General features: G+C 47.8%; 1 protein-coding gene and 1 long non-coding RNA gene across 5 annotated transcripts in view; one reads left to right on the top strand and one right to left on the bottom strand.

Moving 5' to 3' along the window:
* The window catches only part of LOC310694062, a 243112-nt gene extending 238512 nt beyond the window's left edge, over positions 1-4600 (top strand). Inside the window, exon 3 of the long non-coding RNA XR_014519511.1 lies at positions 4554-4600. This is a non-coding gene — a long non-coding RNA (uncharacterized lncRNA). The remainder of the gene's footprint in view (positions 1-4553) is intronic.
* On the bottom strand, positions 330-13808 carry LOC310694027 (solute carrier family 2, facilitated glucose transporter member 11-like). Of its 4 annotated transcripts, none has more exons than XM_083476719.1 (12): positions 13565-13808; positions 9778-9876; positions 7498-7658; positions 6835-6959; positions 6389-6518; positions 6121-6269; positions 4861-5048; positions 3324-3434; positions 3119-3220; positions 2722-2794; positions 1846-1973; positions 330-774 (listed from the first exon to the last, which is right to left on the bottom strand). In XM_083476719.1, the coding sequence occupies exons 1-12, from the start codon at positions 13628-13630 to the stop codon at positions 574-576; spliced, it is 1533 nt and encodes a 510-aa protein (XP_083332845.1). In that variant the 5' UTR covers positions 13631-13808; the 3' UTR covers positions 330-573. The 4 variants fall into 4 exon arrangements, with proteins under 4 accessions (XP_083332845.1, XP_083332846.1, XP_083332847.1 ...); XM_083476720.1 differs by lacking the exon at positions 13565-13808 and adding an exon at positions 13156-13529; XM_083476721.1 differs by lacking the exon at positions 13565-13808 and adding an exon at positions 12846-12978.
* Positions 13809-23291: the final 9483 nt, after the last annotated feature.

Genomic DNA, 23291 nt, shown 5'->3' with positions numbered 1-23291 from the left:
AACTAGGTGAGGCTTGTAGAAGTTGTGAGGAAACCAGATCTTCTGGCACTTAAGCAACTTACTGTTTAGCATGTCCAGTTCTGAATGTTAAAAGTACCAGAAAGGTTACATTGAAGCGGGTGTAAAGGGTGAGGTCTCTGTTTATATTTCCCTGGGCACCATTCCTCCCCCCCCTCCTCCAAATACTCCGTCACAAAAGATGCCCACTAGGTATCTTAGCCCCCGAGATGCTTTCCTTGCTGAGCTGGTCACCTTTCATTTGGTTGTCCTACCATGATTTTGCCAGGCTGCATCTCACAGCTTTGTGGCTCAGCAGTAAAGACAGTCACTTAGATGAACAGCTGACTTTATTGAACTGAGTCCTTGTACAGGATACAAAATGTGTTTAAGGAGGGACAGGGTGGGGGGAGAACAAAGTCCTGGCAGCAAGAACAGCCTACTTCTCTGTAGCCGGGGGGGGGGGGGTTTGCTAGTGTTGGGGAGCAACGGTTGGCCTGCTAGCAGAGGCGGTTGGTATGAGTGTTCCCTGGCGCAGCTGGCAAGGTCCTGCGCCTCACAGCTGTGTCCCACCCTTTAGAACTCATTGCTAAGATGTTGTCTCTCGCACAGTTCTCCCTCTTGTTCCTTGCTTCTACCAAAGTTGAGCTTGTGGAACTCTCTCTTAATTTCCAGGAAGGTTTTGTTCTTTGTCTCAGGAATAACAAAGGAGATGAAAATGACAACCAAGCAGCATTCTAGCAAAAACACAATGAAGCAGTACTGCTTGAGGCCTTTCTGGAAGAAGGAAAAAGAAAGCATGTCACGTGGGGGGGGGGACACCTTCTGTGCCCCTCCAGGCACTGCTGGATGGCTCAGCCTTCTCCATGAATTTCTCTCTCAATGGCTACAAGTTACCTCCATCATCACTAGTTGTATTTGGGCCCTGCTTGCAGCCTTCCCCAGAGAGGCTGCATCTGGCCAGCCACTGTGAGAGCAGGATGCTGTGCTAGAGGGGCTCCTTTGGCCTGATCCAGCATGCCTCAGAAGGAGATCCTGGACCATGAGCAACACCCCAACCCCCACCTGGAGTGGCTTTATCTGCTTAAGCTGGTCATTTGAATTCTTGCATCCGCTATCACTGGCTAGAAATCTCTCCTGCTTAGTGAACTTGGAATCATTGCACATCTTAGAAATTCTAGGAATTTGAATTAGATGCATTTTTCCCTTTTCATTTTTTGGGGAGGCAAGTTCTAAATCAAGGTCATTAAAGGCTTAGAAAACATGATGCATTTCTGGGCTGAACAGGCTGTTTTACTGGCAGCTGTTTCTGCTCATTCATGTACTTCTCAGCTCCGTTCGCAGGGGGTTGCTTCTAAAGGTATTAAGAGCTGGAAAGGAATTAGTGAAGATTTGTCCCTCGTGCATGAGGCACCTCTCTGATTCAAGGGCAGCTCATCATACAGAATTGCCTCCAATTGCACTAAGAGGTGAACCGTCTTTCTCAGGCTTTACTGAAAAGGGGCAGCCAGGGGTGCTGCTGAGAGAGCCCAGCCAGGGTTTGGTGCTGTCTCATCAGAGGCCAGCTTCAGTTCATTTTGCATTGATGTCAGGCGGTGGGGATGATGATGAGGATGACAATAGAGAAGGGTGCTCTCTGGGGTTCCCTCTATTTTATATCAACATTTATGAGCCCCCTTTTTGATGTGAAAGTGGACAGAAGCCCAGCTAGGAATATAATAATAAAAACAACAAATGTCAAATGCAAAAACCAGGGCAACGGGCACAGCAGCACCATCTCCTGATGAGTCCCCCTGAGTGGTGTCTTGCAGGAGAGGTTGGGTGGCTACAAACTGCCAGTTTACCTACCACAATGAAGGGGAAGAGCATCCCGATAGTGAAGAAGCTGAGCCAGCTCACCGAGCCTGCAATCATGTAAGCAGCTGGGCGCGAAGACTGGGTGAATAATTCTGTGGTCAAAGTGTTTGTCACCCCACCTGCAAACCAATTTTCAAAAAAAGTGGTGCTATGCTGGGGGAGTATTTCAATCAACAGAAAATGAAACGATTTCCCTTCCTAGATTAGGAAGCTGCTTGCATGTCTTTGAGGGGGAGGCTAGCAGCTAGGTTTTGTTGGAATCTGGCTACAGAGCCATATGCTAAGAACAAACGGACAGTTGTGGCAACTCCCTCTTCTTTTAAAGCATGGCAACTATTGTCATCCTTGGGTCTATGGAGGGAAGGCACGTCAGTACAGAATAGTAGTATCTGATGCCCATAAAATGGAGAGAATGCACCTAATAACAGCTCCACCTCTTGACCTAGGATGCTTCCCATCCCCTTCATGCCTGCCCTGAGCTTCTGGGAGAATCCAATGGTGCTTAATCTTGAGGAACAGTTGATGGGAAACGCAAGTGGGAGAGGGTTGTTGTCCTCATATCCTGCTTAGGGCTTCCCGGAAGAGGCAGCTAGCTGGCCACCATGGGAACAGGAGGCCTTGTCCAGCAACCTGGTTCTTCTTGGGGACTTAGGATGCCTCCATGCATTTCCTGCACTTGCCCTCAGCAGGTGGGCTGTTTCAGTGCCTTCAAGCAGCCTGCTTAGCTTTTGCAGCATCCTGTTGGTAGCCCCGCTCTGCCTGTTGGTAAAACCCTGTGGCTCCAAAAGTCCCCAACTTAAAATCCAACAACTGGTAGTTGAGGGCACACGCAGTGGCCGCCCCAAATTCATCACTGGGAAGAGGTACCTGGTCCAAGCCCAAAACTCAAGATGAAGGCAAATATGCAGGCCATGCTCAGGTAGGGTGCCCACGAGTACACCTGGGGAAGAGAGAGCACATGGGAAGGCTTGGCACTGGCTGCAGCCACCATGCCCCTCCCTCATGTAACCACCCTGAAGGGGATCAGGGCCAAGCCGGGGGTGGGAATCCAATAGCAGAGGGGCCAAGTGCAGCGTGCTGTCTCTCCTGGCTTCCCTCCTGCTGCGCAGAAGACTCCTGAGACCTGCTGGCCTTCAGTGACTCCTCTCATGGTGCCTTGCTCATCAAGATTCAGCACCCATGCACACCACATGAGCAGGCATCATGTTGAAAAGCTGGATTGCAGCTGGCCCACATGTGTTCTGAACAAGACTACCCAGCCTACCTGGTACGTCAGGGAAAAAGTCAGCACTATGCACCACAAGGTCATCAGGGAGTAGCCTCCCAGGATCAGGACCCTTCTCCCCATAGACTCAATGAGCAAGCCCTGCGAAAAGTAGAGAAAAGCATTCACTCACTCAGCAGCAAGGAGGATTCTCTTTCTTGCCTCAGAAATTCAGATGGGCGCAATTGGAACACTCATCACTTACGCAGGTGAGGGCAGTGAGGCACTCACAAGCCCCAGTGCCAAGGGTCACGTAAGGAATGTTTTCTCGGGGGATCCCAGCTTCCTCAAATACATAACTTGCATAGAAGTAAATCTGTGAGTAAATACCAAAAACATAATGCATGGGAGGCAAATCACCAGGCAAAGCAGGCACAGCCCAGGCAACGTGGCCTGTGCAGAGTTAATTTGGGTAGGTATCTTACCTGGCTAAGAAAAGAAAAGGAACTGCTTAATGTTACCACCTTCTAAAAACTGGTGTGCATACCTTGCCCACTATGGGGGCCTGGAAGCTCTGCATTCCTCCCTGGGAGGGTCGCCCTCCAATCTTCACAGGAAAGTGAGCTGGCTGTGAAAGGGCTGGTCAAGAGTGCCACCAGCCATGCCCTCACTGCTGAAGTCCAGTGCAAGGGAGAGCACATGGAGGGGAACAGTGGGGGGGGGGGCCTGGCTGACATTAGCTTTGCTCTTCATAGACAACTGGACCAGGCAAAGTTCAGTTTAAGAAGCAGATCAGCCAGCCAGCTTGGGTATGTAAAATGGAAAGCTGGACTTGGACATGAAACTGGCAGATAAACAATCCCACTCTGGTTCTGACAGTTGCTTCGGAACAAAGGATGGGTTGGAGTTTCTCTCATAGTGAGTGACATTCAGACACTTCCCTGTCACCCCAGTTCCTAAAAAGGCTGACATTTTGCCCCCTTCCCAGTCCACCTTTGAGCCCAATGCACATTTCCCTGTTGTGCTAACAATGGGAATAAATGTTCTTTCACATGTGTGCCCTTTGTTTGGACACATCTACACTGAGCCAGCTCCGCACCACCTTCAGTCTCTCAGCTCCCAGCCAAGGAATCCTGGGAACTGTAGTTCTGTCAGAGAACAGAGCACCTAACCCGGGGTCAGCAACCTTTTTCAGCTGTGGGCCGGTCCACCATGCCTCAGACCATGTGGTGGGCCAGACTATATTTGGGGGGGGGGGATAAAAATGAACGAATTCCTATGCCCCACAAATAACCCAGAGATGCATTTTAAATAAAAGCACACATTCTACTCATGTAAAAACACAACAATTCCTGGACCATCCACGGGCCAGACTGAGAAGGCGATTGGGCCGCATCCGGCCCATGGACCTTAGGTTGCCTACCCCTGACCTAACCATACTCATCATTTCCTCAAGGTGACAGCTGCCAGGAATCTCTTAGAGACGTCCCAGCAGCCAGTGGCGTAGCGTGGGGGGTGCAGGGGGGGCCGGCCGCACCGGGCGCAACATCTGGGGGTTAGGGTTAGAGGGCGCAAATCCACGGGTTAGGGGGCGCAAATTACTTGCCTTGCCCCGGGTGCTGACAACCCACGCTACGTCACTGCCAGCAGCTAAGCCATTTCCAAGTTGGCTGATGTTTGCTTGGAGTGTCAATGCATGTCCTTGCATGGCAGGGGGGAAACTAGGCAGCAGGCAAATGAGCGATGCCTAATGGAGAGCTGCTCTTCTCCTGAGTGGGGAGTGGCTCAGTCCTGGTACTCACCGCATTGATCCCGCTGAGCTGCTGGCCCATTGTCAAGAGGATGATGGTGATGAGCTGCCATCGGATGCTGCGGTCAGTGAAGAGTTGCCAGGGTTTCTTGGCTGCCTCACCACCAAGCGCAAAGCGCTCCTTCTGGATGTCCTCCATTTCTGCCTGGTAGTTCAAAGGGCCATGGAACCGTTTCATTGCTGGGAAGGATAGAGGAGAGCTTTTAGGGCCCAAGTGGGCCTTTGAGCGCAGGAGATCTTCGTGAGGCTGCCAAGAGCTGCTGCAGCTCAAGAGAGAGACAGGCAAGGGGCCTTGAAGTTTGGATCATAGAAACCAACCACCCAATGGGAGAGGAGTCGGGCTGGCTACTTCACAGGTGCACCTGGACTGGGCACAAACTGGCTTGCCCAAGGCCCCACACCAAGTCCTTGGACACACAACTCTTTGGAGCAGAAGGAAACAACCAGCAGTGGCTTGTGGGGTGTGAAATACAGAGTAGTCAAATACAACATTCCTAGAGTGGACATAAAAGGGGGTGTCTAGGCCAGCCAGTCAGAACTTCCTGTTTCCTCCTGGGCTGGGACAAACTTCCTCTACATGTCACCAGAGGTGGGCGTGACCTCACCTGTGCAGGTAACAAAATAGCACAGGGGAGGCACCCATCTCTCTCTCTGACTCCATTCCTCAAAGCACTCCTCTTTAAGCAGAGGCTTGACAACCGTATGTCAGGAGTGCTCTGATGGTGTTTCCTGCTTGGCAGGGGGTTAGACTCGATGGCCCTTGTGGTCTCTTCCAACTCTATGATTCTATGATTCTAAGAAGCAACATCTCTATCTCCTTATGGGATAGATTCCACATGTATATATTTTGTAACCTAAGTCTGCCTTCTGGAAAACGTCTGTGAACAGAATGTGAGTAAACTATTTTATATACTTTTATACAAGACTGTGTCGTGTCTATTCTTTTAAGAGGGAATAAAGGGGAATTACCAGGAAACTTATTTTAGAGGCTTATGCAAGCCTGGCAAAGACGTTATCTGCTGTGCAATTTTTAAAAGGGGGAATGTTACTCTTCTATATTATAGAACTTGTTAACACAAGTTGGGAAGGATATAATTAAACAATATATCCTCTCCTTCCTCCCTGAACATTCCCCCGTGGCTAAAAGCCTCTCTGGGGAGGTAAGTAACCTTTTGGGGAGCAGGGCGTCTGGGGCTGAGAGCGAGGGGGTGGGGGAAGCAAGGAGCAGTGGATGCTGAAGGGCAGACTTCACCTTTGATGCATTTCAACTCATCCCCTTGGTCAATGAAGAGAAACCGGGGACTTTCTGGAAACCAGGGTAGGGTCAAGAGTTGGATGAAGGCTGGGAAGCAGCTGCTTGAGAGCAGGAAATGCCAGTAGGCCTCTCCGCCAAGTAACTCCCTGCAGGAAGAACAGACAATGCTGAGACAAGGGGCTGCCAGCTCCATTCTGATCCTGGGACAACAAGCCAGGCCTGAGCTGAGCAGCCCCCTCTGGGTGATGAGGGCCCCGGCACTCACCTTAAGCCAATAACCTGTCCTGTTAGAATCCCCCCTGTCAGGAAGATGGAGCTGCCCATGACCATAGCGCCTCGCAGGTGCTTAGGGGCAGCCTCGCCTATGTAGAGAGGCTGCACACAGAGGCCGATGCCTGGAAATGGAAGAGGAAATCAGTGGCCTCCCTTCTTCATTGCAGGATCCACACACAGGGGACCCTCAGGGGCTGCAGGTGGCCTTTCATTATAGGTTGCTAGTGGTGTCACAGGGTGTTCAGCCTCAACAACACCACCAGGAAAAGAAAGCAAAGGTTCACAAAATAAAGCTACATAAAGGCCCTTTGCAGTAGGATGTGCCCACACAAAGTAAGACCACTAGCTGATCATTGATGAAGTCACAGGTGCACAAACATATCCCACATGTGCCCTTAATGCCCCTGAAATCCCACCAGGTGCAAAGCTGAGTGTTACCTGTGTTCATACCAATCAGAAATCTCCCAACAATCAGCAATTCATACAATCCGGCTGGAAAGCTAATTCCCATGAGGATGGCGGCCAGGATGGCAATAAAGTTGTTCATTAAAAGAGCTCCTTTCCTGCAAAGGAGGAGGGTAACAGGATTGCACCCTTGAGGGACAGAGAATTTTTTGTCACAGACCCTGACGGGCTCCTGGACAAAGTGGGCACAGCGTTCAAGGTCCTCCAAGAGAAACAGGCAAATTTAAACATCTTAGATAAGCTGGTTGGAATCCACAAGGGCCTCTTTCCCACTAAACCACACAATGGAAAGTCACCCCTCTGGAGACTCCCCGCCCCGCCCCCAACACTCCTATTTTTGCTGACAGGGTTGTGCTTGGCTTTGAGTGCTGGAAGATGAGCTGAAAGACCCACTCAGTCAATGTCCTGGTTATTCTTGGGCAAGTCTCACTCTTTCAGCCCAGCCTCACAGGGTTGTTATGCAGGGGAAATTAAGTTGGGGACTGCGTACATGGCCTCACTTCTTTCGGATTAAGCAATGCAAAAAAATAAAGAAAGCAATACAACCATTTTTCTTCTTATGATAAGAAGCATCCTGCAGAAGAGTGAAGCTTCTTCTGCAGAAGCCAGAAGCGTGTGCTCTTCCATCTTGCTCACCTGCCCAGGCGGATGGCCAGGCTGCCTCCAAGGTGAGCCCCAAAGAGCCCTCCCAGGGAGAAAATGGAAGCAATGGTGGACCAGAGGAGGGTCAGCATGCTGGAACTGAGCTCTGCCTGGTAACGCCTCTGCCAGGTGTCATTGAGGAACTTGTGGATGTGCTGGAAGGACAAAGTGGAGAGATCATTTAGCGCTGCTGCTGCTGCTGCTAACGGCCAACTCCTCTTCTCCAGGGGCAGCAAGCCCTTCTGCCTCTTTGCCTTGAGACCCAGACCCAGCGCATGGTGGCTGGTTGGCCTGATTCCAGGCAGGAATTAATTGGGCCAGGAAAGTGGGACCTCGTGGGTGAGCAGCATCCCCTTTACACCGCCATCTCCTTGCAGCCTGACATGGAGTTATCCAGGGCTTGGCCCATCTAATCCAAAGCCTCCCACCTTGACCAGAAGCATCTCTTTCCTTGCCCAGCTACACAACAGCCTTTTTGTAGCAAATGCCACAGGAGAGAGAGAGCAAGCCAGGGCCTGGTGAATGCAGAGTTTACTTGAGGGGTTGCTCCCCGACCCCAGGTGCCTCTCGGCAATTTAGTCCATGGACCTTGAACTCTTACAAGGACCATACAATGTTCACCTCACATTTTGAGGAACTAGTACCTGTGCTTTGAGGCTCCTTGTGTCTTCATATGAGGCAAACACCCAGCTAAAAAATTGCTCAAGCAAACCTAGCAAGACTAGTTGTGTTCACTTGTTTTTAAATTTTGCTTATTTTGTTTGTATATTGATAATTGCTTGTATTGTTTTCATGTATACTGCTTAGGCTTTTAAAAAGTAGTTTATAAATTCTTCTAAATAAATTGGCAGGTGCTCAGGGGTTTTGTGGTCCTCGCCCCCTCCCACCCTCTAACTTATGGACTTGGGCAGGCTGTGGGGCATCTTGTTAGTCTGAAAAGGAGATTTACAGTGTGAGGTAGAAACCTTGCAGGGGGTGTACCCTAACAGCAAGGAGCAGGAAGTAGCAGCAGGAGTCAGGACATGGTAATGCTTACATTTGTTGGTGAACAACTGATCAATGACTTGGCAGAGCCTCTAGGACTTGCTAGGGCAATCACACCCAGTGCTCCATTCACTGAGCCACTGCCACTCTTCAAGGCTGTGGGCACCTTGCCTCTGTTCCTCTCTATGCAGAGAGAGGCGGCTCTGTTTCCATGGTAACAGCTGCCTAACCCTCTTATTGAAGGACAGTCATATTCCCATTGCCAGGCCACCATGAAACCAGAGAGGCTGGTGAGAGGGAAAGTGGGGAGGTGTGGGGCTTGGCTTTCCCAGATTCACAGGGCCAGCAGAGGCCCCCCGGTGCCGATTCCTGACCATGTCCCCAACTATGCTCCCCTGCCACTGCCACTACACACAGGCACTGGTTGCCCTCTAAGAGATGCTTCATTGTCTCACTCAAGAGTCTGGGAGGGGGAATCCCTCTTTCTGAACGCTGGGTCATGGTGAGGCGAAGGGCAGGCCACTTTCTCTTCCACAGACCAAAATATACCGGCATCCTCTGAACTCTCGCTATCCGTGCAGCACCCCCAGGCTCTCAATCCATGAGACATCGGCCTGTTTGTCTCCCTCTTTTTTCAGTCTTGTGCTTTTATCTCTCCATGGTTACTTTGTTTTAATTATTTTTAAAATGCATGAAATGTTTTGGTAAATCAAGATTGCACTCTTTAATCAGAAAGGGAATCAGCTGATGATGGGCGAGGGCAGCCGCCTGCCTCCCTCCAGACTTGCTCAGTGTTGCGATCTATAGCCTTACTGTCGATTTATGACAGCACAATGGAGCCATCACCAGCTCTTGGCCAGTCTCCCCATCCTCAGGGGCAATTGGGGCGAGGCAGGACTGGAAGGAGGAGATTCTTCTGGTTGGCCCTTGTGGCCTCCTGCCCAATGATGGCAGCCAAAGTAGCCCTGAGGGAAGGGAGAGGGACAAAGCCCCCCTGTATCTGGGGAGGGCAAGTGGCCCCCGTTCCTTGACACAAATCTGGGGTGGAGTGTTCACTTAGTTTGGACTGCATGAGTCATCTGCATGATGCAGATATTTGAACGATGGTGCGTCCTGCCGACAACCTGACAGCTTTTTATTTATCCTCATGGCTTGATAAGAAGTGTTTCTGGGGAAGAGGTTTACGAAAGCAACAGGCAACTTTGCTCCAAGCCTTTGATAGGTCAGAGAATAGTGTAGAGTAACCCTCCCATCTCCAGCAATAGAAAAGAGATAAAAACAGCATCTCACCTCGGTGGGTGCATTGATGACTGAAACATTGTACCCATATTGAAAGGTGCCTCCGATTCCTGCCGCACAAACAGCCAAAAGGAGCGTCCAAGTCGGGAGCTAGAGAAAGAAGCCAGAGACCCTCATGGTCCAGAGAGTCATGCTACTTGGAACAGACTGGATCCTTCCCCCACAACCTCTCATCCCAAGAGCCTTCCTTCAGAGAATGGGATCTCTCACTTTTGCAGATTATAACTGACATCTAAGCAGCCTTTGCCAAGCTCTGCAGATGTTATGGATTAGCAGTCCTATCAGCCCCAGCCAACCAACATGGCTGTATGATGCTGAGGCGGATGACAGTGGAAGTCCAAAATATCTGGAGGGCAACAGGTTGGGGAAGGCTTCCCTCAGGCCCAGAGGGCAGGCATTTTATTCCACCCTCCTCTCCAGCAGAAAGGCTGCCGCAGAGGTGGGCTGATGCTGGACTACCTGTAACACCCACAGTTCTGAACTAAGGGAGAAGCGGATTTGTACTCACACTGGAGTCAAGCATAATAAATATGAACAGATGGTTTATAAACTGAATCAAGCAATTAATTAAGAAGCATACCAATGAATTAACAACAAACACAAGCAAGCAGCATTGATTGCATGGCACAGTGGCAGCAATTGGTCACCCGCTGAACAGCAGGTCTGGCATTGCCCTTTGGCCTGTGGGTTTCTGCTCCTTGTGCTGCCTCTGCTTCCAGGTGCCCCATCCAGCTGTCTTCTTCTCTTCCTCTTGCATTTTAAAGCAGAGGCAGGATAGCTCAGTCTGTGGGGTATGAGACTCTTAATCTCAGGTTGTGGGTTTGAGTCCCCCGTTGGCATGGGCATAGCCAATGAGGGGCAGGGGGCAGCTAACCCCCCCCCCCAGATCAAGTAAAACAATAGAAAGTCCTGCCCCCCAACAAAAATCCTGGCTACTCCCATGCCCATTGGACAAAACATTCCTGCCTTGCAGGGGGTTGGGCTAGATGACCCTCGTGGTCCCTTCCAACTCTACAATTCTAGGATTCTAGGATTCAGCTTCTCCATTCCCCACCTGCCTTGGATCTTTCCCAGCACTACAGAGGTGTTGGCCTTCCTTTTCCTTAATGCAGTTCAGCTTCCCAAGGTCAGCACCAACAAACTTCAGATGCTTGCAGGTCGCTAGAATCCTGGCAAAGCACACAGGACCTGACTAGCTGCTACCTGATCCAACAAGACAATCATTGTGACCTTTAGCAAGAGTTGCAGAATCAGGATCCCTGAGCACAGCTCACTCTTGCCCGTCAGAGTTCTCCTCTTTGTGAGTTTGCATTCTTGCTTTGTGAATTTAAAAAAGTGGCAGGCAACAATTTCTAGCAAAAAATGGAAAATGAGGAGAGCAGGCAAGTTTGGGGGTGGCTCATGAGGTTTGAACCTGCTGCAGAACAGTGTTTGCTGAGTGGCCCAACTGTTCAAAGCGAGCTTTGCCGGGTGACACCTCATTTGGCCCACAGAACTGCTGCCCTGTTTGATGGAGGTATCCTGCTCCACCAGGCAGCAGAGGCAGGAGCTGTTTGGCATCTGTCCCCACTTGGAAACCTGCCCATTGGCCTCCCGCCTTGGTCCTCAAGTAGGAATAGCCTCTTTGCCAGGTAATCCCTTGGCATGTGACCCAGGCTGATCAAGTCTGGCTTGAGCACAAAGGAATGCACACACACAAAACTACCATCCCAACACCAAAGTTACTGGCTACATCATGACTCACTCTGGACTTTCTGAATCGTGAGGAAATCAAAGCCCCAAACTGGAAAACAAACAAGCCCTTTCCCACTGCTCCCTATAGTTCTCTGGGGCTGCTGTGTTTCTTGACTTTGCCTTTGTCCTGGGGGAGGGGGCAAGGTGGAAAGGACTTCCTTGGGACACAACCGCCAGTGCCTCGTTGTTTCCCTTTTGTCCTAGACTGGGCGGTGAGCGGGCCTTGGCTTCACCTCGAGGCTGGCAGACAAGGAGATGGCCAAGCACTCGGGCAACAAGCTGCGTGTGCAGAGCAGGGTAGCCAGACAGGAGAACCCTCCCCATCACTGCTGAGAGCCTCGTGACTTCCTGCTTGTGATGCTGATGTGGATGGATTATCTGAGGAATTAATCACTTGACAGGATGAGGAGCTGTCATTCATTATGCTCTTAGCTTTTCGCATTCCTGCTTCCTTTCCTTCACTCCTGACATGCCACAACATTAAACTGACCCACCTTGAGACAAGCAAATGGGGGCTGAGGGATGGGAGAGGTGTCTGTTCAGGGACATGGATGCTCCAGCACAGTTGGTTAGACTCTTCACCCAAAACAGAGTTCAATGCGGTCACTTGGCCCATCAGTCTCTTGCCAACAGCAGCAAGTATCAGAGCTCAACACATGCCTTCGCCAAAGCCGAAATGATGGTGAAGCAGTAGCTGCAGCCATACGCCCCCGGAAGCCATTCCAGACTCTGACCCCACCCCCATTTATTACTTACAGAATTAAACTCCGCTTTTATTTCTCTGTTCTGCACCCTAAGAGAGAGAGGACAATTCTCTACACGAGTCACCAATATATAAATATTTGCTCACTCACTGACAGTGGTGTCAAAATGGTTGAAGTGCAGTGGGTAGAAAATTGAAATTTAACAATCAAATCAAATCCCCCCTCAGGTACCTACCATCAACTGCTCTGTACGAAAGATGCTGTTGACTTTATTTATTTATTTATTTATTTATCTATCAAATTTACTGCCAGCCTTCATCAACAGGTAGCTGCACAGCTTGCAACAACATTACAATCACTGGAAATCATTTACAATCGGAATAATAGGGTGGGTCCTGAAATACATATTTCACAGGTATCAAAGGCCAGGATGAAGCGGTGCCTCTTCAGCATAGGGTGGGAGCCAGACAAAGGTGCCAGATGCCCCTTCTCTGTGGGGAAGGAGGGATGACACAGCTAGTGCCACCAGAACTATCAAGAGCACACACCCCCGTCAATCTGAACACCCAAGATGGTCTCTAAGGGTATTTGGGGGCTTTTAAGAAGGTAGTGTAATCTTACCTGCAAGCCTCTCTAGAAGAATTTGTATCCTAAAAGGCTGGGTAGATAGATAGTCAGGCAGATACTTGTCAAATTCATGCTGCAATTTCCATTATCAGTTGCCTCATGAAAGTATTCACACAACCCACCATCTGTTTGTTAGAAAGGATCTCCTCTAAAATCAGGGTATGCAAATCTGCATCCTCACTTCAGTTGCCTCTGCAACGCACACACATCCCTTCCTGCATTACGAGATTCAATACTTCTGCCTTTCCCCTGAAACCTAAGCCCACGGCCGCCTTGTCGCCTGTGACTCTGCAAGCTTGCTTACCTTGCTAGGCTGTCCAGCACCTTTCAGCAGCGGCTGGTGCTCCATTCTCCACACCTGGCAGGTGGCCTTCTCACCAAGGTGGCTGAGCTACAGCAGAAGGAGGCTGAGAGGTGCCACCGTTGGGCTGGCAAAGTGCTGTTGCAGCAGACCCCCGAGCCTTCATGCCAAGGTACTCCAGACTCGGCTGTCTATGGAGTTTTATGGGCTGGGACTCATCACAGCCTGCCAGCGAGTCAAAGCATTGGGGAGGTCACCCCACAAAGAACTTTTTCACCAACTGTGAAAAGTCCATTCGTTTTGGTTGCTCAGGGAAACATGCACATTAGTGACTAGTTTGTTGTTGGCCCCCATTTGTCTGTGAAGAGAGAGATATAAAGAAGCAAACAGAGAGCTGGGAGGAGACAATTACCTTGTGATTTTCCCTCATTCCTCCCTTGGACCTCGAGCCTCTGGCAGGACACTTGGAGCAGTCCATGGAGTATGGAGCAATGCGCAGAGCTGATGAAGCATCCGAGGGTCCTTCTCTCGCATCTCAGCTCTTCCACCTAGAGGCCCCTTGAAGCGCCAATAAGAAAGACTGAGCCCCTCACCTGACTGGCTTTCACATGTTGCTGGCTCAAAAAATTAAGCTGGCTTTAAACTGCAAACTCCGTCCGGTGGGGAGGGAGGGCTCCCAGCTGAGTGCTGCTTACACAATGCGAGAGAAGAGACCTGGGAATAAATGGGGCTGTCTGAATCCCTTGGTGTCTCCGGGCTTCACGTCTGCCTGGAAAGAGCGGGTCACAGTCCAGAGCTTTTCAAACTAGCCCCCTTTGGGCAGAATTCTGTTGGAGATTCAGCAAAAGCCTCCAGAATATGGAGCTGGCAACACCAAAGTGGATGCAGAAAAAGAGCCAAAGGAAAGATGGCCGCAGCCAGCCAGAGACCCAGGTGGATAGGCTGGCAAAGGAATCCGGTCACTGGGGGAAGAGGCAGACAAACCCAAGGAGCTGCTTCCCATAATGTGCAGGGGGTCCAAGGCCAGCAAGGAGAAAAGAGGATGTCAGTAGAGATAGCCCAGAGAGGGAGGTGAGAGGAGAAACCTGGAGTTTCTGTGGTCCCTCACCTGAGAAACCTCCCCTGCAGATCCCTGCATCTCGAGCCTTGGCCAAAGGAACAGGGGTAAGCCAAGGGCATTCGTTTCTGACCAGCTAGCAACCCTTTAGGCCAGGCATAGGCAAACTCGGCCCTCCAGATGTTTTAGGACTACTACTCCCATCTCCCCTGACCACTGGTCCTGTTAGCTAGGGATGATGGGAGTTATAGGCCCAAAACATCTGGAGGGCCGAGTTTGCCTGCGCCTGCTTTAGGCACTCAGGGTAGAATCATAGAATAGAATCATAGAGTTGGAAGAGGCCACAAGGGCCATCGAGTCCAACCCCCTGCCAAGCAGGAAACACCATCAGAGCACTCCTGACATATGGTTGTCAAGCCTCTGCTTAAAGACCTCCAAAAAAGGAGACTCCACCACACTCCTTGGCAGCAAATTCCACTGTCAAACAGCTCTTACTGTCAGGAAGTTCTTCCTAATGTTTAGGTGGAATCTTCTTTCTTGTAGTTTGGATCCATTGCTCCGTGTCCGCTTCTCTGGAGCAGCAGAAAACAACCTTTCTCCCTCCTCTATATGACATCCTTTTATATATTTGAACATGGCTATCATATCACCCCTTAACCTCCTCTTCTCCAGGCTAAACATGCCCAGCTCCCTTAGCCGTTCCTCATAAGGCATCGTTTCCAGGCCTTTGACCATTTTGGTTGCCCTCCTCTGGACACGGTCCAGTTTGTCAGTGTCCTTCTTGAATTGTGGTGCCCAGAACTGGACACAGTACTCCAGGTGAGGTCTGACCAGAGCAGAATACAGTGGCACTATTACTTCCCTTGATCTAGATGCTATACTCCTATTGATGCAGCCCAGAATTGCATTGGCTTTTTTAGCTGCCGCGTCACACTGTTGGCTCATGTGAAGTTTGTGGTCAACCAAGACTCCTAGATCCTTTTCACATGGACTGCTCTCCAGCCAGGTGTCCCCCATCTTGTATTTGTGCCTCTCATTTATTTTGCCCAAGTGCAATACTTTACATTTCTCCCTGTTAAAATTCATCTTGTTAGTTTTGGCCCAGTTCTCTAATCTGTCAAGGTCGTTTTGAAGTGTGATCCTGTCCTCTGGGGTGTTAGCCACCCCTCCCAGTTTGGTGTCATCTGCAAATTTGATCAGGATGCCCTTGAGTCCATCATCCAAGTCGTTGATAAAGATGTTGAATAAGACCGGGCCCAAGACAGAACCCTGTGGCACCCCACTAGTCACTCTTCTCCAGGATGAAGAGGAACCATTGATGAGCACCCTTTGGGTTCGGTCAGTCAGCCAGTTACAAATCCACTGAGTGGTAGCATAGTCAAGGCCGCATTTTACCAGCTTCTTTCCAAGAATATCATGGGGCACCTTGTCAAATGCCTTGCTGAAATCAAGGTAGGCTACATCCACTGCGTTCCCTTCATCTACCAGGCTTGTAATTCTGTCAAAAAATGAGATCAGGTTAGTCTGACATGACTTATTTTTCAGAAATCCATGATGACTATTGGTGATCACAGCATTCCTTTCTAGGTGCTCACAGACTGTTTGCTTAATGATCTGCTCCAGAATCTTCCCTGGTATTGATGTCAGACTGACTGGGCGGTAATTATTTGGGTCCTCTCTTTTCCCCTTTTTTGAAAATAGGGACAACATTTGCCCTCCTCCAGTCTGCCGGGACTTCGCCTGTTCTCCAGGAATTCTCAAACATGACTGCCAGTGGTTCTGAGATCACATCTGCCAGTTCTTTTAATACTCTTGGGTGCAGTTCATCTGGCCCTGGAGACTTGAATACATCTAAACTAGCCAAGTATTCTTGTACTATCTCCTTAGTTATTCTGAGCTGTGTTTCCTCTGCTGAATCATTTGCTCCAAATTCTTCAGGTCGGGCATTGTTTTCTTTATCGGAGAAGACTGAGGCAAAGAAGGCATTGAGGAGTTCAACCCTTTCTGTGTCCCCTGTTTGCATTTCATCATCTTCTCCTCTGAGTGACCCCACTGTTTCTTTGTTCTTCCTTTTGCTACAGACATACCCATAAAAGCCTTTTTTGTTGCTTTTAACCTCTCTAGCAAGCCTGAGTTCATTCTGTGCTTTAGCTTTTCTGACTTTGTGTCTACACGTGCTGGCTATTTGTTTGAATTCCTCTTTGGTGGTTTCCCCCTTTTCCATTTTTTGTACACATCCTTTTTAAATCTTAACTCAGTTAAAAGTTCTTTAGATAGCCACCCTGGCTTCTTTAGGCACCTTCCATGTTTCCGTCTCATTCGTATTGCCTGAAGTTGTGCTTTTACTATCTCCCTCTTAACAAACTCCCAGCCATCATGAACTCCCTTTCCTTTTAGTATTACTGTCCATGGGATCTCACCCAGCACTTCCCTAAGTTTTATGAAGTCGGCTTTCTTAGAGTCAAGAAATTGAGTCCAAGTATGCTTGGCTGCTCCTTTCCGCTGTATAGTAAACTTCAGAAGAGCATGATCACTCGCGCCTAATGATCCTTCCACTTCTACCCCACTAACAAGGCCAGTGAGGAATCTGTTTGACCTTATGCTCTTGGCTGAGTTTGACATCCAACAAATATCCGGGTAATTGAAGTCCCCCATTACTACTATCTCCCTTCCTTTTGCATGCTTGGCCATCTGTTCCAGGAAGGCATCATCTATGTCCTCCGTTTGGCTTGGGGATCTATAGTAAACTCCCACAATGAGGTCTCTGTTATTCTTCTCTCCCTTAATTTTGACCCAAATGCTCTCACTTTGGCTTTGAGGTTCTAAATCTTGGATCTCTTCACAGCTATACACATCCCTGACATATAACGCCACTCCTCCTCCTTTCTTGTCTGGTCTGTTTCTCTGAAATAGATTGTATCCCCCCATTATTACATTCCAATCGTGGGACTTATCCCACCAGGTTTCAGTGATGCCTATTATGTCATATTTAGTTTGCTGTACCAAGAGCTCAAGCTCATCTTGTTTATTTCCCATGCTTTGTGCATTAGTGTACAGACATTGAAGTCCATTAATCATTCCCCCGTGTCTCTTATTTAAGGATTTTTCCCTCCCACCACTAGGTCTGCGTGCTGTTTGCTCCATTTGGTCTATGACATTTGGATGATCATCTTCATCAATTGATAGACTCCTACCTTCAGGAGCACTGTCTCCCTCCCCCACATTAGTCAGTTTAAAGCCCTCCTGATGAGGTTTCTGAGATTTTTGGCAAAAACATTCCTCCCAACCGTTGTGAGGTGCAGCCCATTGCTTGCCAGAAGTCCATCTTCAAGAAACTGCAGTCCGTGATCTAAGAATCCAAACCATTCCTGTTTACACCATTTGCGAAGCCAGCTGTTCACTTCCACTATTTTTCCCTCTCTCCCTAGGCCACGTCGTTCAACTGGGAGGACAGATGAGATGACAATTTGTGCATTTAATTGCTTCAATTTCCTGCCGAGAGCCTCGTAGTCTCTTTTGATCTTCTGGAGGCTATTGCTTGCAGTGTCATTGGTTCCCACATGAACCAAGAGGAAGGGGTATTTGTCAGTGGGTTTTATGATTCCTTGCAGTCGTTCAGTTACATCTTGGATCTTAGCCCCGGGGAGACAGCACACCTCCCGAGACATCTTGTCAGGCCCAGAGATCACTGCTTCTGTTCCCCTCAGTAGGGAATCCCCTATCACCACTACACGCCTCCTCTTAGGTTTGGTCGGGGTTCTTCCATGAGCTGTCCATTCCAAGGTCGCCTGCACATTCCCTGAGGACTGACTTTGCTAATCATCTTCATATACCTGATTGACTGTAATGAGGGAGAGATCCTCAAATGGAGTCTGTTCTTCGTCTTCCATGCTAGGGGAGAGGACTTCAAAGCGATTGTGTATTTCTAAACAATCAGAGTGAACCCTGGGCCTCCTACTTCTTTGAGTCACGTTTCTCCATATATCTGGCTCCTGTTTTGGTGAACTAGCCTCCTTCTCAGGGGTGTCCCCTGTCTCCTCCTTGGTGGAGACGGTGTTCTCTGTTGCTTCCAAGAAGAGCTCCAGCTCTCTAATTCTTTGGAGCGTAGCTACACGTTCCTTCAGTTGCTGGACTTTGTCTTCTAAGAGGGCAATCAACATGCAATTGCTGCAGGTAAAGCTGCCTGCAACCTTTGGCAAGATGGCAAACATTGTGCAGGAACCGCAGGCGACTGCAGCTGTTCCCTCACCCTCCATCTTGAGAACGTGTCGTTGGGGGTGGCTAGAGTGGTCCTCCATCTTAAAAAGCGTGAAGACAGGACAAATAACCCCCCCAAAAAACCCTAGGTCTCCCCCAACAAACGTTTGAGACCAGCACCCCTAAATCTAAAAGATGGATCAAACTGTGCACGCTGCCAGGCGCACCTCCCACAGGTAATCACCTTCCTCAACAGAAACCCTGCCCCCTCTGACCTTTGCACAGGGAGAACAGCTAATCAGCCACAAGAAACACACACACACAAGAAAACCCTTTTGCTCCTCCTTCAGCTGCTGCCCTGCTACCTCTGATAAGCTCCTCCCACAGCTAATCACCTGACTCAACAGAAACCCTGCCCCCTCTGACCTTTGCACAGGAAGAGCAGCACCCCAACTCTTGGAGTGTAAAGGTATTTAAGGCCAAAGTAGCCCCCAAACTCCTCTATGGCATCCCATTATGGACTGGTGCAGTTAACCAGTCGCTGGAACGCATCCAATCCAAATTCTTGCACTAAATCCTGCCAAATTGTGTGCCACATGCAGCTATGTGTCTGGAAACTGGGCGAGCTGCTGGAAACCAAAGCGTGGCTCACCACTATAAAGTACTGACTCCGCCTACATTCCATGCCTGATTCCTCCTCTTTAACTTTCCACATACTGGAAGAATCCCACCACTCTGAATGGCTAGCTTGCATTGAGAGCAAAATCAGAACCTGTGGCCTATCACTCAAATCACTGCTTATGTTCCCACAATTGGAAGCATTCTAAACAATCAAGCACAGAATCCTAGATATTTACTTCCAAACCCTTAGCAGCGTAGCCAGTAAAACCTGTTTCCCATTGGGGCTGAGAATTCCACCCTCATTTGGCCAGGACACTCCATATTTACATCAGCTTTAGGATCTCCACTTAGGTAGAGCTCGTTCCCTTGCAAGATTTAACGTCTTACCATTTGCAGTTTTGCAAGGTAGATTTTTTAAAAACCCATCCTATAAGAGATACTGCCCTTGTGGCACAAAACAGGTTGAATCCATCACATACATTTTCTTTTATTGCCCATTTTATGCAAAAAAATATATGAAAAGTAATTTTTTTTAAGTTTTTTATTAAATTTTAACAATGCAAAGTATAGGAAAAAAATACAAAGACAAAGACAAAAAGAATATAAAGACACAAAACACATACTACAAAATACAACAATACAAACATTAAGCACAAAAATACAAAATACAAAAATACATACATTAAAAACTAATAATAAAAAGAAAAAGCACATATAGGAAAAACACAAAAATTCCCTCTTTCTTAATTTTACATCTTAAATTCACATATTTTCCTGACTTCCTCACGTCCCCCGTTCTTGTATCCCTTTTAAAAGTTGGTTCAGCAAATTCATAGCCCATTAATTTATCTGTTGTTGGTTTAATCTTAGATTTTACCTTGTTGCTAGAACCCCAGCATTTCATTTCAATGTCATAAACATTCAGAAATTTTACAATATTTCTGCAAATAGGTTTTAAATTTCCCCCAATCTTCTTCCACTGAGTCTTCTCCCTGGTCTCGGATTCTGCCAGTCATTTCCACCATCTCCATATAGTCTATTAGTTGCATCTGCCAGTCTTCCAAGGTGGGTAGATCTTGTGTCTTCCAAGGTTTTGCGATAAGAATTCTTGTTGCTGCTGTAGCGTACATAAAGAAAGTTCTATCCTTCTTTAACACCGATTGGTTGACTATGCCCAGGAGGAAGGCCTCTGGTTTCTTTGGGAAGGTATATTTAAATACCTTTTTCAGTTCAATATATATCATTTCCCAGAAAGCCTTAATCCTTGGGCACGTCCACAAAAGGTGAAAGAATGTAGCTTCAATTTCTTTACACTTCCAACATTTATTATCGGGCAAATGATATATCTTTGCTAGCTTGACTGGGGTCATGTACCACCTATACATCATTTTCATAATATTCTCTCTTAAGGCATTGCATGCCGTAAATTTAATCCCGGTGGTCCACAACTTCTCCCAGTCAGTGAACATGATGTTATGGCCTATGTCTTGTGCCCATTTTATCATTGCCGATTTTACCGTTTCTTCCTCAGTATTCCATTTCAACAGCAGATTATACATTCTTGAAAGTGTCTTAGCATTGGGTTCTAACAATTCTGTTTCTAACTTTGATTTTTCCACCTGGAAACCAGTTTTTTTGTCCAAGTTATAAACCTCTCTTAATGTAACCAGTCTCGCACCTTCTCCTTAAGCTTGTCATAACTCTGCAATTTCAATTTATCACCTTCCTGTTCTAAAATTTCCCAGTATTTTGGCCATTTAGCCTCCATGTTGAGTTTTTTCAAAGCTTTCGCTTCCGTAGGTGATAACCACTCTCCAGAAAATCTTTATACCTTATCCAGACAATATGGTTTCTAAATGCCTTATGTACTTTGACCTTGCCCTACCAAAGATATGCATGCCACCCAAATACATTGTCATACCCTTCAAGATCCAACACATCCGTGTTCTCAAGAAGCAGCCATTCCTTCAGCCAGCAAAAAGCTGCTGACTCATAGTAAAGTTTTAAGTCTGGCAGGGCAAACCCCCCTCTGTCTTTAGCATCTGTGAGAATTTTAAGTTTTATTCTGGGCTTTTTGCCCTGCCAGACAAATCTAGATATGTCTCTTTGCCACTTCTTGAAACAATCCATCTTATCAATAATTTGCAATGATTGGAATAAAAATAGCATCCTCGGCAATACATTCATCTTAATAACGGCAATTCGACCCAGCAAGGAAAGCTTCAAATTTGTCCAAATTTCTAGGTCCTTTTTCACCTCTGACCAACATTTCTCATAGTTATCTTTAAATAAGTTCACATTCTTAGATGTCATGTTCACCCCCAAATATTTAACCTTCTTTACTAATGTTAATTCTGTCTCCTTCTGAAACCTCTCTCTCTCTATCGGTGTCAAATTTTTCTCCAAAACCTTAGTTTTCATTTTGTTCAGCTTGAAACCTGCCACTTGACCAAAGTCCTGGATTACTTCTAGAGCCCTCTTGGTGCTAGATATCGGCTCCTGTAATGTCATAACTAGATCATCTGCAAAGGCTTTAAGCTTATATTGTTTAACTCCGACAAAAATATATGAAAAGTAGAAGAAGGGGATTTATCGCTCTGACTCTTCCAGGATGTCTTATCTGTTGAACAATTGTGTTGCCCCAGCTTCTTCAGAGGAGAAAAAAACTTAAACATGTTGCAGAGCTCCCAAAAATAGACCAAAGGCAATTGTACTGTACTTCATCCAGCAGAGCTTTACTGCTACTGAAAGCAAATGAGCATAATGGTCACAAATCCAGTACATTCAAAATCCAGTTGTAATAAGACCAAACCTTAACACTACAGCATACAGAATACCACGCAGGAACAATGAGATAAAAGGAAAAAGTGAGACCCAGGCTCCTCCTGGTCTGACTTTAATAGTCAGCACAACCTTTAATAGTCAGCATAACAGAACTAGTTTAAACCAGCTGTACTCAGCTTCCCAGAAGAAATAACCCAAACAATAACCTTCTGCCTGTTTCTTTCACATAGAAAGAAAACTTTCCAGAACACTCTTGAATTAAGTAGAACAGGAAAAATCTCTACACATAAATCAACACTTTCTTTACTAAGAAATGCAGACTGACAAATTGTAGGAATGACGTTGTGGAGAATGTGGCAAGATTTTTGAATGAAACCATGAAATTACGTCACTATAGGTCCTAAGAGCCATTTTCATACCTCACAGTGTCTGGACAGTTTTATCCTAAAGTATCTCCTACTATGTTCTGTTAACAGTGTTGTGTTCTGATCCGTGTAAATGATGCACGCATTCTATGCCAATATAGGAGACTAATTGATTGAAGTGGATTTGTTGCACCAGGACAATGGGGCACTTTAATTGCACAAACCTAAATTTCCAGTGTGCCCTCAAACCTCTCCCATAAAATAAAACCCTGGAGGTGACCAGAGATTTTTGGCTTGACTTTAAGCCTTTCCCGCTGGCTTCCCCTGGTGAAGGGCTGCTGCTGCCACCACTTCATGGTACCTGGTATTTAAGTGCAGCTGCAACTGGGGAGTGGTGTGTCATGATCCTTCTCATTTAGGCTTTCATGCCAAAACGGGAGGTGATTTTCTCCTGAGTTTGTAAGCATTTTTAAAATTACTCTGTTAGTACCAATGTAGATGAAGTCTGTTCCTATTGCATGGAGCAGGTTTGCAAGAATGCGCTTTAAGAGCAGAGAGAATGTGAGCTATGCCAGCCCTGCAAAACAGCCCCCTGTTGTTAGCCCCATTTTGCTGAAGGGAGGCGGGAAGAAGTGAAGACAACCCTGAAGAATAGCTGGATTTTGTTAGCCTAGTACCGGTATTTATTTTCTTTCTTTCTTTTTGGGGGGGGAAAAAAAGAGGGGCGAGGGGCCTGTAAAGTTGACTGCAGCAGCAGAGTGGAAGTCAGGTGGACAGCAGGTTTGGTTGCAATCCATCTGTCTCGAGAGACAATGGAGTGTGCCTCCAGGGGTGAAGTCAAACCGCAGGGAAATCACAGTGCCTGCTGTGGCTGCAGAGACCGGTCACTTGTAACTGTTACCATTCTGCATTGTTTTTTGCTGTGTTAGCAGCACCAAAGTGACCTCTCTGGGCAAGCCTGGGCAGAGTGGGGGGGGGGTGTCATGGGCTGTGCAGATGACAACACCCCTGTCTCGGCCTCGCAGGTGTGGAGCCAGTCAAAGCCATTTCGCAGGGTGTGGCCACTGTCCCATGCTGGCCACTGCTGCAAAGAGTTTTGCAGGCTCAGGTTGAAG

This window comes from Podarcis liolepis, assembly GCF_965112155.1.
Source record: "Podarcis liolepis genome assembly, chromosome: 15".
Classification (NCBI taxonomy): domain Eukaryota; kingdom Metazoa; phylum Chordata; class Lepidosauria; order Squamata; family Lacertidae; genus Podarcis; species Podarcis liolepis.
The sequence above is the reverse complement of the archived record's forward strand: the minus strand, read 5'-3'. Positions and strand labels throughout refer to the sequence as shown.